Source organism: Mesoplodon mirus, assembly GCF_964341445.2.
Source record: "Mesoplodon mirus genome assembly, chromosome: 10".
NCBI classification, from domain to species: Eukaryota; Metazoa; Chordata; class Mammalia; order Artiodactyla; family Ziphiidae; genus Mesoplodon; species Mesoplodon mirus.
The window spans coordinates 48,134,231-48,152,092 of NC_138986.1; the positions used below are offsets into that span (position 1 = coordinate 48,134,231).

At 35.8% G+C, this 17,862-nt stretch overlaps 1 protein-coding gene across 6 annotated transcripts in view; it reads left to right on the forward strand.

The window, feature by feature from the left end:
- REV3L (REV3 like, DNA directed polymerase zeta catalytic subunit) overlaps positions 1 to 17,862 on the forward strand; it is a 248,567-nt gene that overhangs the window by 165,658 nt on the left and 65,047 nt on the right. For all 6 annotated transcript variants that reach the window (XM_082634116.1, XM_082634117.1, XM_082634119.1 and 3 more), the window contains 4 exons: positions 224 to 4,391; positions 7,683 to 8,596; positions 10,426 to 10,505; positions 11,827 to 11,952. In XM_082634116.1, the coding sequence (XP_082490242.1) occupies positions 224 to 4,391; positions 7,683 to 8,596; positions 10,426 to 10,505; positions 11,827 to 11,952 (5,288 nt within the window). The remainder of the gene's footprint in view (positions 1 to 223; positions 4,392 to 7,682; positions 8,597 to 10,425; positions 10,506 to 11,826; positions 11,953 to 17,862) is intronic.

A 17,862-nucleotide genomic window follows, 5' to 3' on the forward strand; every position in this document is an offset into this window, starting at 1 on the left:
TGTTTAAAATAATGACTACTAATCAAATGTAACTGACTCTTGATTTTTTAGATTATGGTATTATCCTAATGATAGGAATGACCTTTTTGTTGAGATAACTGTTTTAAACATACAAATTTAATTTCATATAATTTCTTTCATGGTGATAGTATCATGGTATGGGAAAATATTTTAAAAATTAAAAGGGTGGAAGTGAAGTAAATTCTTTTTTCCCTCATTTCAGACAATCCACTGAACAATGAAAATTCTAGAACTCACTCTTCTGTGATTGCAACAAGCAAGCTATCAGTAAAACCTTCCATCTTTCACAAAGATGCTGCTACATTAGAACCCCCATCTTCCGCTAAGATTACCTTTCAGTGTAAACACACAAGTGCCCTTTCTTCCCATGTTTTGAACAAGGAAGATTTAATTGAAGACCTTTCACAGCCAAACAACCTAGAGAAAAGTCTAGATCATTCAGTTGCTTCTTTTACAAATGAAAGCACTTACTCTATGAAATACCCTGGGTCTTTAAGCAGTACTGTCCATTCAGAAAACTCTCATAAAGAGAGTAGTAAGAAAGATGTCCTCCCAGTATCTTCCTGTGAAAGTAGTATTTTTGATTATGAAGAAGATATTCCATCTGTTACAAGACAAGTACCAAGTAGAAAGTATACAAACATTAGAAAAATTGATAAGGATGCCCCTTTTATACATGTGAACCGTCACACTAACGAAAATACATTGGGCAAAAATTCTTTCAACTTTTCTGACTTAAGTCATTCAAAAAGTAAATTATCCTCTGAAGGAAATGAAAAAGGAAACAGCACAGCTCTGAATAGTTTATTCCCTTCATCATTAACTGAAAATTGTGAATTGCTATCATGCTCAGGGGAGAATAGAACTATGGTGCATTCTCTTGATAGCATTGCTGATGAAAGTGGACTAAATAAACTTAAAATTAGATATGAAGAATTTCAAGAACATAAACCAGAAAAACCAAGCTTCAGCCAGCAAGCAGCACATTATATGTTTTTTCCCAGTGTTGTTCTTTCTAATTGTCTTAGTAGGCCACAAAAACTCTCTCCTGTCACATATAAACTACATCCTAGCAATAAACAGTCCCGGTTAAAAATGAATAAAAAGAAGCTTGTAGGTCATCGAGAGAATTCTGCTGGAACTACTGAGACTGGATCCTCAAAAGATAATTGTATACAAAATAATCCTTGTAATAGTAATTCTGAGAAGGATAACTTATTGGCCAGTGATTTAATTAAGGCCAGCCGTGGAGCTTTTGAAAATAAAACATCTACAGACAGTTTCGTAGACTCTCACTTTGGAGAAGGAGCCTTAGAAACTGAGCAGTCCTTTGGATTGTATGGAAATAAATACACACTTAGAGCCAAACGCAAGGTAAATTATGAGAATGAAGATAGTGAGTCAAGTTTTATAACACACAACTCAAAAATTAGCCTACCTCATCCCATGGAAATTGGTGAAAGTTTAGATGGAACTCTCAAATCTCGAAAACGCAGAAAAATGTCTAAAAAGCTGCCCCCTGTCATCATAAAGTATATTATCATTAATAGATTTAGAGGGAGGAAAAATATGCTTGTAAAGCTAGGAAAAATAGACTCTAAAGAAAAACAAGTAATATTAACAGAAGAAAAAATGGAACTGTATAAAAAGCTCGCACCTTTGAAGGATTTTTGGCCAAAAGTTCCTGACTCCCCTGCAACCAAATATCCTATTTATCCACTAACACCAAAGAAAAGTCACAGAAGAAAATCAAAACATAAGTCTGCTAAGAAAAAATCTGGTAAGCAACAAAGGACAAATAGTGAAAATATTAAAAGAACTTTGTCTTTCAGGAAAAAACGGTCACATGCTATTCTTTCTCCTCCCTCACCATCTTATAATGCTGAAACCGAAGACTGTGACTTAAATTATAGTGATGTTATGTCTAAACTAGGTTTTCTTTCTGAGAGAAGCACAAGTCCCATAAACTCTTCTCCACCTCGCTGCTGGTCTCCCACAGATCCAAGAGCTGAAGAAATTATGGCTGCTGCCAATAAAGAAGCAATGCTTTTTAAGGGTCCTAATGCATATAATAGCAAGACTGTTAATTCCTGTATAGGAAAAAATAGTCGAGCAAGAACGCAGGTTAAGAAATCAAAAACAAAGCTTGTTAATCCTTCTGTAGTTACTAAGAAAAGGAACAAACGAAATCAGACAAATAAACTAGTAGATGATGGAAAAAAGAAACCAAGAGCAAAACAGAAACAAAAGGTAAATGAGAAACCTACACCAAGAAAGCACATAACACTAAAAGATGAAAAACTAAAATCTCAAGCTGGTGCTGAAGTTAAGTTTGTGCTGAAACATCAGAATGTGTCTGAGACCTCAAATAGTTCTGGAGGCTCTCAACTACTTTTTAAACAGAAAGATGTGTCACTAATGGGCTCTGCTATAGATCATCCCCTTTCTGCTCCTCTCCCCACTGGAATTCATGCACAACAGAATTTATCTGGCTGCTTTTCTTCTTTCCTAGAAAGCAAGAAGCCTGTAGATTTGCAAGCATTCCCCAGTCCACAAGATGATTTGCATTCATCAGTTGTTTGTAGTTCTTTGGGACCTGGAATCTCAAAAATTAATGTTCAACGGTCTCATAATCAAAATGTTATGTTTACTCTAAAAGAATCAACCTTGATTCAAAAAAATATATTTGACCTTTCAAACCATTTGTCTCAGGTAGCACAGAATACACAGATGTCTTCTGGTATCATGTCTCCAAAGATAGAAGAGAATGCAAATGTACAAAAAAACTATTTGTCATCTCTTGGAAAGTTAAATGAATATCGTAATTCCATAGAATCAAAGCCAGACCAGACGTATGCCCCTAATTTTTTGCATTGCAAAGACAGTCAGCAGCAGATTGTGTGCATGGCAGAACAGTCAAAGCACAGTGAAATTTGTTCTCCAGGAAATGCAGCTTCAGAGGAAAGTCAGATGCCTAATAATTGCTTTGTAACTTCCTTGAGAAGCCCAATCAAACAAATAACATGGGAGCAAAAACAAAGGGGCTTTATTTTAGATATGTCAAATTTTAAACCTGAAAGGGTAAAGCAAAGGTCATTGTCAGAAGCAATTTCACAAACCAAAGCACTTTCTCAGTGTAGAAATCGAAATGTGTCAACACCTTCACCGTTTGGTGAAGGACAGTCTGGACTGGCAGTTCTAAAAGAATTGTTACAGAAAAGACAGCAGAAAGCACAGAATGCAAATAGTATGCAAGACCCATTATCTAATAAACAGCAACCAAACAAAAATATCTCTCGTTCCCTTGAGCATAACAAATCAATTAAGCGAACACGATCAGTAACATCTCCAAGAAAACCTCGAACTCCCAGAAGTACAAAACCTAAAGAAAAAATTCCCAAACTTCTTAAAGTAGACTCTCTAAATTTACCAACCTCTGGCCAGTTGGATAACTCTGTATCGGATGATAGTCCCATCTTTTTTTCAGATCCAGGATTTGAAAGTTGTTATTCACTTGAAGATAGCTTGTCTCCTGAACATAATTATAATTTTGATATTAATACAATAGGTCAAACTGGATTTTGTAGCTTTTATTCTGGAAGTCAGTTTGTCCCAGCAGATCAGAATTTGCCTCAAAAGTTCCTAAGTGATGCAGTTCAGGATCTTTTCCCAGGACAAACTGTAGAAAAAACTGAATTTTTAAGTCATGATAACCAGAAGTGTGATGAAGACAAACATCATGCCTCAGACTCAACCTCATGGATTAGATCTGGTACTCTAAGTCCTGAATTATTTGAGAAATCATCCATAGATAGCAATGAGAATCATCGCCACAATCAATGGAAAAATACCTTTCATCCTCTAACAACTCAGCCTAATTCAATAATGGAGTCTTTCTGTGTCCAGCAGTCAGAGGACTGTCTAAATGAAAAATCTAGATTGAATAGGAGTTCAGTAAGCAAAGAAGTGTTTCTTAGCCTCTCACAGCCAGGCAATTCAGACTGGATTCAAAGTCATACCAGAAAAGAAATGGGACAGTCTCTTGATGCAGTCAATACCTCTTTTACTACAGTACTATCCTCCCCTGATGGTGAACTTGTAGATGCAGGCTCTGAAGATTTGGAATTGTATGTTTCAGGAAACAATGATATGTTGACACCAACTCCTGATAGTTCACCAAGGTCTACCAGCTCTCCCTCACAATCTAAAAATGGCAGTTTCACCCCTCGAACTGCTCACATTCTGAAACCACTTATGTCCCCACCAAGTAGGGAAGAAATTATGGCAACTTTGTTGGATCATGACCTTTCAGAAACTATTTACCAGGAACCATTTTGCAGTAATCCTTCTGATGTACCAGAAAAGCCCAGGTAATCAGAATTATTTTTTCCCCTTGGGTCACTCTGAATAATTATAATGTATGTAACAACATTTGGTACCTGACTACTACTTTTTTGGCTGTGATACTGTGTTTGTAAGTATATCATTGTGAAAACAATTTATAATTATGGACATATTAAGAAAATTCACTAACTAGCTGGATGGTTGCACCTAGAGAAATTTATTTAAGTTGATCAGTGTTGGTCTTGGATCTACTATTATTTTGCACTGCGTCAACATTAAGGATTAGAGGCTCACTATGACATAACGCCAAATTAAGAAGGATGTCATAATACTTAATACATAATGCTTATAAAAGTATTATAATTATCATTTTAAAGATGGTATTTATTTCTAAAATGGTAAACTTTCATAATTTTAAAAACTTCATTTTTTAAGTGTTTGAAAATAAGCATACATATGTTTTAAATACTCTTACAATATATCTCTAAATGAAGATTATTTTAAGTTGTTTCTATTACATACCACTCTCTTTTCATGTTGCTAACATCTTCGATCATATTGTTACTATTGTTAGTTTGTATAGTTATTAGGGGTGCAATATGGATTTTGGTTCCCCTTATCTCTTCTTTCAAGAATCTTTTCAGAGAAGTGGTAAACAGAGAGACAGATGCACACACACACACACGGCCAATAGTAAAATCTGAAGGAATCACAGCACTGGCCTTTTTGTAAACCAGTAGTTAAGTAGGTATCCTGTCCTGCCTGCTTCCTCAAGATAGAACATATCTGATAAGAGCTAAGTTGGGGAACATAGCTTAATCCAGGAAGTTTAAGTGATGGCTTTTGGTCCTGCCCCCGTGTCTTTGATCCCTTTTCCTAATCAGTTGCAGAGAGAGGCAGTTCATTTCAGACATCCAGTCAGAATCAGAGAAGAATGGCTAGGACTGCTGAGGCAGACCCTGCTTAGTCTAAATGATGGAAAGAGATATGAAGTGCCAACTAAGGCAAGAGGCCACCAACTAAGGCAAGTGCCAACTAAGGCAAGGTGCACTGACCTTGAGCACCACCATGCTCCTGACCCTAGTGAAAGAGACAGTGAGTGCTGGGCTTTTTACCCGAAGATTGGCAGTAATTTCTGCAGGAGTCCATTTAAGAAAGGGGTGAGAAAAAGTCATCAGAAATACAGAGTAGAAGAAGTTCCCTCCTCTGAGGACTTGAAGTGAAGGGCAGAAAATACCTCCCCCTACCTTACCCCCACACTTCCTAAAACATAGTTTTGCTGTTCTGTTTTGCCCAGTACCCACATGTGGCCTTTTAACATGAATGGAACTCTTTATTTCACTGCCGGAAAATATGAATATATAATCCTTAGACATTAGTTTCCATTATTTTGGAGGCTTTGACTTTACCAGTAGTGATTATGGTATATTTTTTCATTGATCTATATTTTCTTCCTTAGCTTTACACATCTTTTTAATTCCCAGTTAATTTATCATGTGCTAGTCATTTACTCTGTGTTGCTATTAGTTGTTGTCCAACTTTGACACTTGTTCTGCAGCTGAAATAAAAGGATGATAGTCATGATATTTGAAATACAATCTTTTTTTTTAAATTAAAAACTGTATTCACTGTAGAAAATTTAGGAAGTATAAAAGAAGAAATAAAAATTACACCATTTCTCTACCTAGTAACAACCACTATTAATATTTTAATGTGTTTTCTTACTTTTTTAAAGTATAGCTTTTATTTTGTTTTATGAAATGTTCTTACTGTAGTCACAGTATTGCATTGAAATTGATTCACTTACCATTATAATGTAAACATTTTCTAAATTTGAGTCTGTTGAAGCATCATTTTAATGGCTGCATAATATTCTATCATGTGATTATTACTGGACAGAAAGGTTGTTCTCTGTTTTGCTACTATACATAATTATGTGATTAGTATCATCTTCATAAAGCATTTCTTCTATTTTGGTATTTTTACTTACAGCTCTCGAAGTAGGATTACTGAAAAATTTAAGGCTCTTCATATATATTAATTACAACATGAGCTGTACCAATTAGCGTGCTGCTGACAGTATTCAAGAAAGCTGAACTTACCGCACCTCAGCAATTTTTGCTGTTTTTTACTTCATTATGATCTCTGTATTATTAATATTAGAGTTGGGTATAGTCACATGACATGTGTACTCATTTCCTTCAATAGCAATAATCCTGCTTCTAATTTTTCATAAAGCTGCAAGGTGGGTGTTGGCAAGGTGTTAGATCCTGATTATGGAGTTAAATAGTAGGGGCCAAAATCTTTCCATGTAAAGGGGAAAAGGAAATGTGGTAACTCTGGTGCTGCTCCTTCAGCTTCAGTCAGAAAACAAGAATTCAGTTCATTGAGTTTTATCTAGAGAATGACCAGGTCATTTGGGAAATCATGCCCTATGAGGAGTAACTGAAGAAACTAAGAACTATCTTCATATCTATGAAAGAGATAACATGAAGAAGAAAAAGTAGAGTTATTTTATGTCGCTGCAGAAGGCAGAAATAGAACCAATGGATATGTTAGAGAAGGAGAGAGGTTTAGCTTAATATTTATGATAACTGTTGGAAACTAAACCAGGTTACCTTTTAATTAGTGATTCCTCACATACACATACATTAGTAGCACTTAAATTATGTGGGCTCTGCCAACTCCTAAGTTCTTATGTTAGTATTAAACCTTGTCATGTAAAGGGAAGAAAGAATTATGGTTGTTTACCTCAACTGTATATAATTTTTTGTAATATTTAAGGGAATTTGATAGGGTACAAAGATTTGTTTGAACTGACTGGCTTTGCTGAACTACTATGTACAGAGAGTAGAGAATGTAGAAAGAGGCTATAGATAAAATTCAGGGATATAGTCTCAGATGATAAACTCTTTCATTGTTTTTATCCTTATGTGGTGACAGTGGAAAATTATTTAAGATCAGTAGAGGAAAGGAATCTGATGAGTTTGTACCATCTCCTTGAAGAAAAGAAGGCTTCATTGGACACTTCACACAAAAAAAATACCTTCTTTCCCCAGTATTGATGATACCTTCCAAAGGAAATTAATTTAGTAGTCATATACCTGTGAGGAAAAGCATATTGAGACTAAAGATAGAGTGTACCTGCATAAAATGTGTGTGTTGGAGGGGGTGGGTAGGGTGTGGAAAGGGAAGAAAGAGGTGGGCATTTTTAAGACTCCAAAAGGAACTTTTAAAAATTTCTAGGTTAAGGAGCTAAATATTTTGGTAATTGCTCTTTGAGGCAAAACAGTTGTTCTAAAATATGTTGTTTATAGGGAGATCGGTGGACGGCTTCTCATGGTAGAAACACGACTTCCAAATGATCTGGCTGAGTTTGAGGGAGACTTTTCCTTGGAAGGACTTCGTCTATGGAAAACAGCATTCTCAGCAATGACTCAAAATCCAAGACCTGGGTCACCCCCTCACAATGGCCAACCAATTGTCAATAAAGGGTCAAGTAATAGCCATAAAATGGTTGAAGATAAAAAAATTGTGATTATGCCTTGCAAATGTGCCCCAAGTCGACAACTGGTTCAAGCATGGCTTCAAGCCAAAGAAGAATATGAACGTTCCAAGAAACTGTCTAAAAAGGAGCCAACTGGAGTTGTAAAATCTGATGACAACTTCAGCTCCTCAGTTAATCCAGATGACAAACCTGTAGTGCCTCCAAAAATGGATACAACTGCACACATACTCCCCACTACAGCACATACCAAGGAAGATGTTGATAATTTTCAGATTGCTTTACAAGCACCAACCACAGAATGCAGTCGAACTGCAAGTGAAAGTCAGACGCTGCCATCAGTTGCTTCTGCAGATCATGCTGAGAAAGAAGAGGATGATGATGATGACTATTGTGTTGGTTATAGCTCCCCTGATTCTCCAGTGATTCCCCCTTGGCAAGAAGCAACATCACCAGATTCCAAAACATTAAATGGAGGTGACAGACCCTCATCACTAGTAGAGGACCTACATTCTCTGACTATTGAGAACTTCTTAAAGCCTGTAAAAGATGGTATACAGAAAAGCCCCTGCAGTGAGCCTCAGGAACCTCTAGTGATATCCCCAATTAATGTTAGGACAAGAACTGGGATATGTGAATCACTTTGCCTTCATAGTACACCAATCATACAGAGAAAACTTGTGGAAAGGCTTCCTGAGGCAACTGGCCTTAGCCCTTTGTCAACAGGTAAGTTTTACAAGTAACAGAAAGCCTCCATAAAGCTTTTCAAATTTTAGAAATGAAAGCAGCATTAGACTATGTAATGAAAATCAGAGCTTTTTAAAGGAAATTTTAGCTCAGCTAATGAGAGATTATTGTTATTTTATCATGTCTTGGAAAGACATCATCACCTGGAAACTTTTTTATCTTTCTCCTGTGAAATATACTTACATCTACTTCCGTCCTATCTTCTTGCCTTCTCAGTAAAATATAGGAGCCCTCTCAGAAACCTTAGCTTCTTCTCAACTTGATTCTTCCCATTGGCTTTGATATATACCCAAATCTCTCCCACCCTTTGAAATAGAAAAAAAAAAAAAAACACCTGCCTTGACCTTACATCTGCCGGCTTCTGCTCTTTTTTCTCTGCTTCTCTCCTTTAAAGCCAAATTTCTTAAAAGATTTCTCCAATTTGACAACTCTATTTCTTTACCTTCTACTCACTTCTTAACCCACTCCAAACTGGATTGTGTCCCCATCATCCCACCAGTATGGCTCTTGTAAAGATTCTTTATAACCTCCAGGTAGCTAAAGCTAATGGATGTTTTTCAGTCTTCCTATCACATGCCCTCTAAGCAGCTATTGTCCTGCCGACCACACCTGCCTTCTTTGAGCTGCTTCTCCCCTTAGCTTTTCTCCTGCTCCTCTGTTTCTTCCTACTTGCTCTCCTTTGAAGCTGATCTCACATTCTCAGTTATTATCTGAATGTTGGAGTTTATTAAGGCTTAGCCTTAAGCTTTCTCTCTCTATGTTCTCTCCCTCAATGACCTAATTCCTGCCCACAGGATTACTATAGATAACACAAATTTAAATTTCCAGTTCAGAACCCTCTTTTAAGCTCCAGAACACTATATCCAGCTGCCTTTGGCATTTCTACTTGAATGCTCAAAGCCACCACAAGGTCAGTATTTTTTAAACTTAATTTGTGATCTCACTGCATTCATTCACCACCAACCACATAGCACACTTTATGCACACACATACATGCCCGCACATTGAAAACCATTGGTCCTCTTTCATTTTTCCTTATTTCAATGAATAGTACCACCATTTCTCTGTCACTGAGTTACCCAGGTCAGAAACAAGGGATTTATTTATAATACCTGATTGCCTCACTGCCCATCCTGTGGTTTCCACACTTCTTTGTTTCCTAAATTACCCAGATCTCTCTACCTCTGTCTCTGCCCCTACCAAGCCCTCATCTCTCACCTGGGCTTCTACCCTAGCTTTCTATTCACCCTTATCAATCTCCAGGTTTTTTTGCTCAGTAATCAGGGAAAATCCACACTCTGTTCCTAGTTAATTCCTACTCTTATGATTTTAGCTCAAAAAAACCTTCCTAATCTCCCTGGCTAAAAATTCCCAATTATATTCCGCTTTGTTGTACTTACCCCAGTTATAATTTTATTTTTCTGTGTGTATTGATATTTGATGAATGTCTGATTTTCTCTCTAGACCCCACAAGGGTAGATACTGTCTTTTCCTCATCATCATAAATACTTGATAAATCAGTGAATAAATGGATTAAGTGATTCCCTAGGATAATAACTTAGGTATAAAAATCAGTAATTAAAATCTAAATGTTATTATTTAATAATACAAATTTTAAGAGTTAGTATGGGGAACCCAGGTTTGAATTAGTTTCATTTTTAAATTATGAGGTCTTTGGGAGGAATTTATAGGACAATACTCATGAATGGTACCTAAGAGTTGGGAAAAACAACAACAACAACAAGAAAACAAACCCCACAGAAGCAGGCAATTTTGATGTGTGTTAAATATAAAATTTCTTTCTACAGAACCAAAAACCCAGAAATTGAGTCATAAGAAAGGAAGTAACACTGACGCTTTTAGAAGAGTACTCTTAACACAAGCAAAGGTAACTATGCTAAACATATTTAAAGATCAGTGGATAAGATCCATTCTTATTCTTAGATTTCAGTTAGATAATTGATAACTTTGTGTCTCAATTTTTTAATAATTTTATTATATTTTTGCATCATTTTATTTACATATCTTTGAGACAACAAGAAATTGCCTAATTTTTTTAAAGTTTTTTTTTGTTGTTGGGATCTAAAAGATTCTTATATGTAAATACAAATATTACAGAGAAAGTGAATATGATAGCCAAAATGTGGATTATGAGGATACAAATACATTAACTGATTACTGGCAAAATCAGAACAATCCAATGACAGCAGAGCTCAAGTAAGTGATTTTTGATCCCACCAAAAATATATCCTTTTTCTTGGTTTATTACTTTTTTCTCAAATATAACATTGATTTTTCAGTTCATTTTACTAAGTAGCAAAGGAAAGCAACATTATTTACTACTGAAACTCTGAAAAATCATAAATGTCTTTATTCAAATACTAAAAATTGTGGTAATACTTAACCTAGAAATATATGGTTATGTGAAAAAAGTATACATTAGACATGTATCCTTAGAAATATATGATAGTGATCACTTCTGTATTGGTCACCTCTCATAAATATCATTAACTACATAAAATATATTTTAGTATTTTTATTTTGAGATTACAAATGCTTTTTAAAACTTTCATTTTTAAATCAGTATTATTGAATTACAAGTCATATATATTAAAAATAAGTACGAGTGTATTGTGAACATAAATCAACACTTTGGGGAAACTTGTTAATGGATGTGGAAATCAGAAAAAAAATTTTAAAAAATAGATTCTATTCTTTCTAACCCCTTGAAAATTATTTATGCTTTAGTTTATCTTTCAGATACATGTTGTATTAGGGTAAAATAAAAACCCACAATTTCAAATCTTCTTTAAACTTTAGCCAAACCAGTCACAAATACATTGCTTGCTTGCTTGCTTGTCATACTTCCAAGAAAGTTCAAGATAAATGTCCATGTGGTAAAATGTCAACTCTCTACAAGACTATTATTTTCAATATTTTGGGTTTGTAAATTCAAAAATCAATTTATGGTTGGCTTACAGATTATATCAGATATTTCTTCATATATACAGTTCTGGTAGCTTGAATTACTAGCCTGAAAAACAATGCTAATAAAATACTTAAGTTTCTTCTTGGATCTAAAGAGATGATGCTAGTTTATCGTGTATTACTAAGTACATAAAGTATGTTGTCTAAGCAGAAATAAGTAATCAAAAGAAAGGAAATAATTGCTCATTTATCTTTTTCTGGCTCTGTGTTTTTTTTAATAGAATCAATGTGCAGCAGTAAATACTCCAAAGAAAGACACTTCCCAGATTGATGGACCATCTTTAAACAATACTTATGGTTTCAAAGTCAGCATACAAAACTTACAGGAGGCAAAAGCTTTACATGAGGTAAAACGGTAACAGTAAGGACACATGCACTTTAACTCTTACATTTTATTCTATGGTACAAGTACAGAAATTTTTTACTGACAGAGGAATACATTGAATTCTATACCTGTTAATCTTTATTTTGTTCTTATTATCCTTTCTATTTTATATATTTATATAAAACAGAGAAACTTTAAAACTAGTCATCAGTTATTGAGACTGCTTTATGGTCTCACAATTTTCACAAAGCTTATACCTGAAATTTAAAAAGAAGCTAAAATTAGAAAAGGTTTTTTAGCTATTGGAAACTCTGTATGTTACTCTGGGATTATATTATATCCCATCCCAAATGTGATGTCTACTTGTGTTTTCTATTTGGTTGGCTCAGTGGATTAGTGCTTGCTATAGTTCATTTGTTCACATAATCTTTATAACCCAGTTACCTTCACAGCACAGACTGTATGCAAAAGACTAGGAAGCTATCTTGTAAAAATGTACATTCTCACTGGAGAATATGTATGAATGGTTCACTGTAAATTTATGTGTATTAAAGAAAACACAACAGTAACATATGTGACTGGCAATGAGGTGAAAATTAGAATATATTTTAATTGTTTATACCTGTCCTGTCAGTATGGTAGCCACTAGCTACATGGCTATTGAGAATTTTTAATTGGGCTTATACATCTAGGAATGGAATTTTAAATTTCGTTTAATTTTAACTAATTTGTTTCCATTAAAAATTTTGCAACCTCATTGAGATGTGCTATAAATGTAAAATGCATTCTGCTTTCAAAGACTTAATAGGAAAATAGAATATAAAGTACCTTATCAGTAATTTTTTATATTGATTACATGTTGAAAGGGTAGTTTTTGATGTATTGGATTAAATGAAAATATTTTAAAATTAATTTAACCTATTTTTACCTTTTTTTAATGTGACAACTAGAAAATTTAAAATTATGTATGTGACTTTCATGATATTTCTTTTGGTCAGTGCTGGTTTATACAGTCGTTTTATGTTTTTGCCCTTATAGCAGAGAATCTGATTGTTTTGTTGGTTTTTTGGTCTCAAGTCAGTTCTGTCTTCTAAGAATTGGATGAGTAGACTAAGAGGAAAATTTAAATATTGTCCTCATTTTTACCCTAAATTTGAACTAAGAATTGTACTTTTGAGAATTAGATTGGGACATAGTCTAACTCTCTAATTGTTTATTTGTACATTTTTTCATTCAACAGCATTCATTTAGTTCCTTTTTTTTTTGTTTTTTGTTTTTAGTTCCTGTTTTATACCTGGCCTTGTACTCTCCCCTGAAGCCCAGATAAATTAAGTAACAAACTCAGGAATATTTATCTTATCAAGTACACACCCAAAATTCGAAATTTAAAATACTTTGTTAAAAAATATTTATTAAAGCAAATTTGATAGACCTTAACAAAAAGACTTGTTACATTTGATTTTTCTGTTACTATTTGAAAAATGTATTTTTCTTCCAGTAGTGTTATTTTATTCTGTGTAACCCTGTTTCAGAATCCTGGGCCTTCTTGAAGTTAAAATCACTTTGGGGGTCCAGCAGATTGCTCGTAGCTTCCCATCACATGCTTCCTTCATCTCAAGGCACACTCCAAATAGCCACCTGGTGGTCAAATAGGGAATGAACCAAAAAAATATCTACTATACTCTATTCTGTTTTCTACAAAATTGTGCTCACAGCATTTTTTCCTGTTTCCCATTACCCTGGGCTAATCTCTCTCTCTCTTCTGCATATAAATACTCAATTCAGAAGAGAAAATTTGCAATCGTTGCCCTTTTTTTTTTCAACGTCTTTATTGGAGTATAATTGCTTAACAATGTTGTGTTAGTTTCTGCTGTATAACAAAATGAATCAGCTATATGCATATGTATATCCCCATATCCCCTCCTTCTTGTGTTACCCTCCCACTCTCCTTATCCCACCCCTCTAGGTGGTCGCAAAGCAGGAGCTGATCTCCCTGTGCTATGCATCTGCTTCCCACTAGTTATCTATTTTACATTTGGTAGTTTATAGATGTCTTTGTTACTCTCTCACTTCGCCCCAGCTTACCCTTCCCCCTCCTTGTGTCCTGAAGTCCATTCTCTACGTCTGTGTCTTTATTCCTGTCCTGCTCCTTGGTTCTTCAGAACCATTTTTTTTTGATTCCATATATATGTGTAAGCATACAGTATTTATTTTTCTCTTTCTGACTTCACTCTGTGTGACAGACTCTAGGTCCATCCACCTCATTACAAATGACTCAGTTTCGTTTCTTTTTATGGCTGAGTAATATTCCATTGTATGTATGTGCCACATCTTCTTTATCCATTCATCTGTCGATGGACACTTAGGTTGCTTCCATGTCCTGGCTGTTGTAAATAGTGCTGCAGTGAACATTGTGATACATGACTCTTTTTGAATTATGGTTTTCTCAAGGTATATGCCCAATAGTGGGATTGCTGGGTCATATGGTAGTTCTATTTTTAGTTTTTTTAGTTTTTTGTTTTTTGTTTTTTGTGGTACACAGGCCTCTCACTGTTGTGGCCTCTCCCGTTGCGGAGCACAGGCTCCGGACGCACAGGCTCAGTGGCCATGGCTCATGGGCCCAGCCGCTCCACGGCATGTGGGATCTTCCTGGACTGGGGCACGAACCCGTGTCCCCTGCATCGGAAGACGGACTCTCAACCACTGCGCCACCAGGGAAGCCCTATTTTTAGTTTTTTAAGGAACCTCCATACCATTCTCCATAGTGGCTGTATCAGTTTACGTTCCCACCAACAGTGCAAGAGGGTTCCCTTTTCTCCACACCCTCTCCAGCATGTATTGTTTGTAGAATTTTTTTTTTTTTTTTTTTTTTTTTGCGGTACATGGGCCTCTCACCGCTGTGGCCCCTCCCGCCGCGGAGCACAGCTCCGGACGCGCAGGCCCAGCGGCCATGGCTCACGGGCCCAGCCGCTCCGCGGCATGTGGGATCCTCCCGGACCGGGGCACGAACCCACGCCCCCTGCATCGGCAGGTGGACTCCCGACGACTGCGCCACCAGGGAAGCCCTGTTTGTAGAATTTTTGATGATGGCCATTCTGACCTTGTGTGGTGATACCTCACTGTAGTTCTGATTTGCATTTCTCTAATGGTTAGTGATATTGAGCGTTCTTTCATGTGTTTGTTGGCAGTCTGTATATCTTCTTTGGAGAAATGTCTATTTAGGCCTTCTGCCCAGTTTTGGATTGGGTTGTTTGTTTCTTTGATATTGAGCTGCATAAGCTGCTTGTATGCTTTGGAGATTAATCCTTTGTCAGTTGCTTCATTTGCAAATATTTTCTCCCATTGTGAGGGTTGTCTTTTCGTCTTTTTTAAGGTTTCCTTTGCTATGCAAAAGCTTTTAGTTTCATTAGGTCCCATTTGTTTATTTTTATTTCCATTTCTCTAGGAGCTGGGTCAAAAAGGATCTTGCTGTGATTTATGTGATAGAGTGTTCTGCCTGTGTTTTCCTCTAAGAGTTTTATAGTGTCTGGCCTTACATTTAGGTCTTTAATCCATTTTGAGTTTATTTTTGTGTATGGTGTTAGGAAGTGTTCTAATTTCATTCTTTTACATGTAGCTGTCCAGTTTTCCCAGCAGCACTTATTGAAGAGGCTGTCTTTTCTCCATTGTATACTCTTGCCTTCTTTATCAAAGATCAGATGATCATATGTGCGTGGGTTTATCTCTGGGCTTGCTATCCTGTTCCATTGATCTATATTTCTGTTTTTGTTCCAGTACCATACACGTCTTGATTACTGTAGCTTTGTAGTATAGTCTGAAGTCCTGGAGCCTAATTCCTCCAGCTCCGTTTTTCTTTCTCAAGATTGCTTTGGCTATTTGGGGTCTTTTGTGTTTCCATACAAATTGTGAAATTTTTTGTTCTAGTTCTGTGAAAAATGCCATTAGGTAGTTTAATAGAGATTGCACTGAATTTGTAGATTGCTTTGGATAATATAGTCATTTTCACAATGTTGATTCTTCCAATCCAGGAACACAGTATATCTCTCCATCTGTTTGTATCATCTTTAATTTCTCTCATCAGTGTCTTATAATTTTCTGCATACAGGCCTTTTGTCTCCTTAGGTAGGTTTATTCCTAGGTATTTTATTCTTTTTGTTGCAGTGGTAAATGGGAGTATTTCCTTAATTTCTCTTTCAGATTTTTCATCATTAGTGTATAGGAATGCAAGAGATTTCTGTGCATTAATTTTGTATCCCGCTGTTCTACCAAATTCATTGGTTAGCTTTAGTAGTTTTCTGGTAGCATCTTTAGGATTCTCTGTGTGTAGTATCATGTCATCTGCAAACAGTGACAGCTTTACTTCCTTTCCAATTTGTATTCCTTTTATTTCTTTTTCTTCTCTGATTGCTGTGGCTAAAACTTCCAAATCTATGTTGAATAATAGTCATGAGAGTGAGCAACCTTGCCTTGTTCCTGATCTTAGAGGAAATGGTTTCAGTTTTTCACCATTGAGAACGATGTTGGCTGTGGGTTTGTCATATACGGCCTTTATTATGTTGCGGTAGTTTCCCTCTATGCCTACTTTCTGGAGAGTTTTTATCATAAATGGGTGTTGAATTTTGTCAGAAGCTTTTTCTGCATCGATTGAGATGGTCATATGGTTTTTCTCCTTTAATTTGTTAATATGGTGTATCACATTGATTGATTTGCATATATTGAAGAATCCTTCATTCCTGGGATAAACCCCGTTGGTCATGGTGTATGATCCTTTTAATGTGCTGTTGGATTCTGTTTGCTAGTATTTTGTTGAGGATTTTTGCATCTATGTTCATCAGAGATATTGGCCTATAGTTTTCTCTTTCTGTGACATCTTTGTCTGGTTTTGGTATCAGGGTGAAGGTGGCCTCGTAGAATGGGCCTGGGAATGTTCCTCCCTCTGCTATATTTTGGAAGAGTTTGAGAAGGATGGGTGTTAGCTCTTCTCTAAATGTTTGATAGAATTCGCCTGTGAAGCCATCTGGTCCTGGGCTTTTGTTTGTTGGAAGATTTTTAATCATACAGTTTCAATTTCAGTGCTTGTCATTTGTTTATATTTTCTATTTCTTCCCAGTTCAGTCTCGGAAGGTTGTGCTTTTCTACGAATTTGTCCATTTCTTCCAGTTTGTCCATTTTATTGGCATATAGTTGCTTGTAGAAGTCTCTCATGATCCTTTGTATTTCTGCAGTGTAATTTGTTACCTCTCCTTTTTCATTTCTAATTCTACTGATCTGAGTCTTCTCCTTTTTTTTCTGGATGAGTGTGGCTAATGATTTATCAACTTTGTTTATCTTCTCAAAGAATCAGCTGTTAGTTTTATTGCTCTTTGCTGTTGTTTCCTTCATTTCTTTTTCATTTATTTCTTATTTCTGATCTGATCTTTGTGATTTCTTTCCTTCTGCTAACTTTGGGGGTTTTTTGTTCTTCTTTCTCTAATTACTCTAGGTGTAAGTTTAGATTGTTTATTTGAGATTTTTCTTGTTTCTTGAGGTAGCATTGTATGCTATAAACTTCCCTCTTAGAACTGCTTTTGCTTCATCCCATAGGTTTTGGGTCATTGTGCTTTCATTGTCATTTGTTTCTAGGTATTTTTTGATTTCCTCTTTGATCTCTTCAGTGATCTCTTGGTTATTTAGTAGTGTATTGTTTAGCCTCCATGTGTTTGTATTTTTTTACAGTTTTTTTCCTGTAATTGATATCTAGTCTCATAGCATTGTGGTCAGAAAAGATACTTGATACAGTTTCAGTTTTCTTAAATTTACCTAGGCTTGATTTGTGACCCAAGATATGGTCTATCCTGGAGAATGTTCCATGAGCACTTGATAAGAAAGTGTATTCTGTTGTTTTTGGATGGAATGTCCTGCAAATATCAGTTAAGTCCATCTTAGTGTGTCA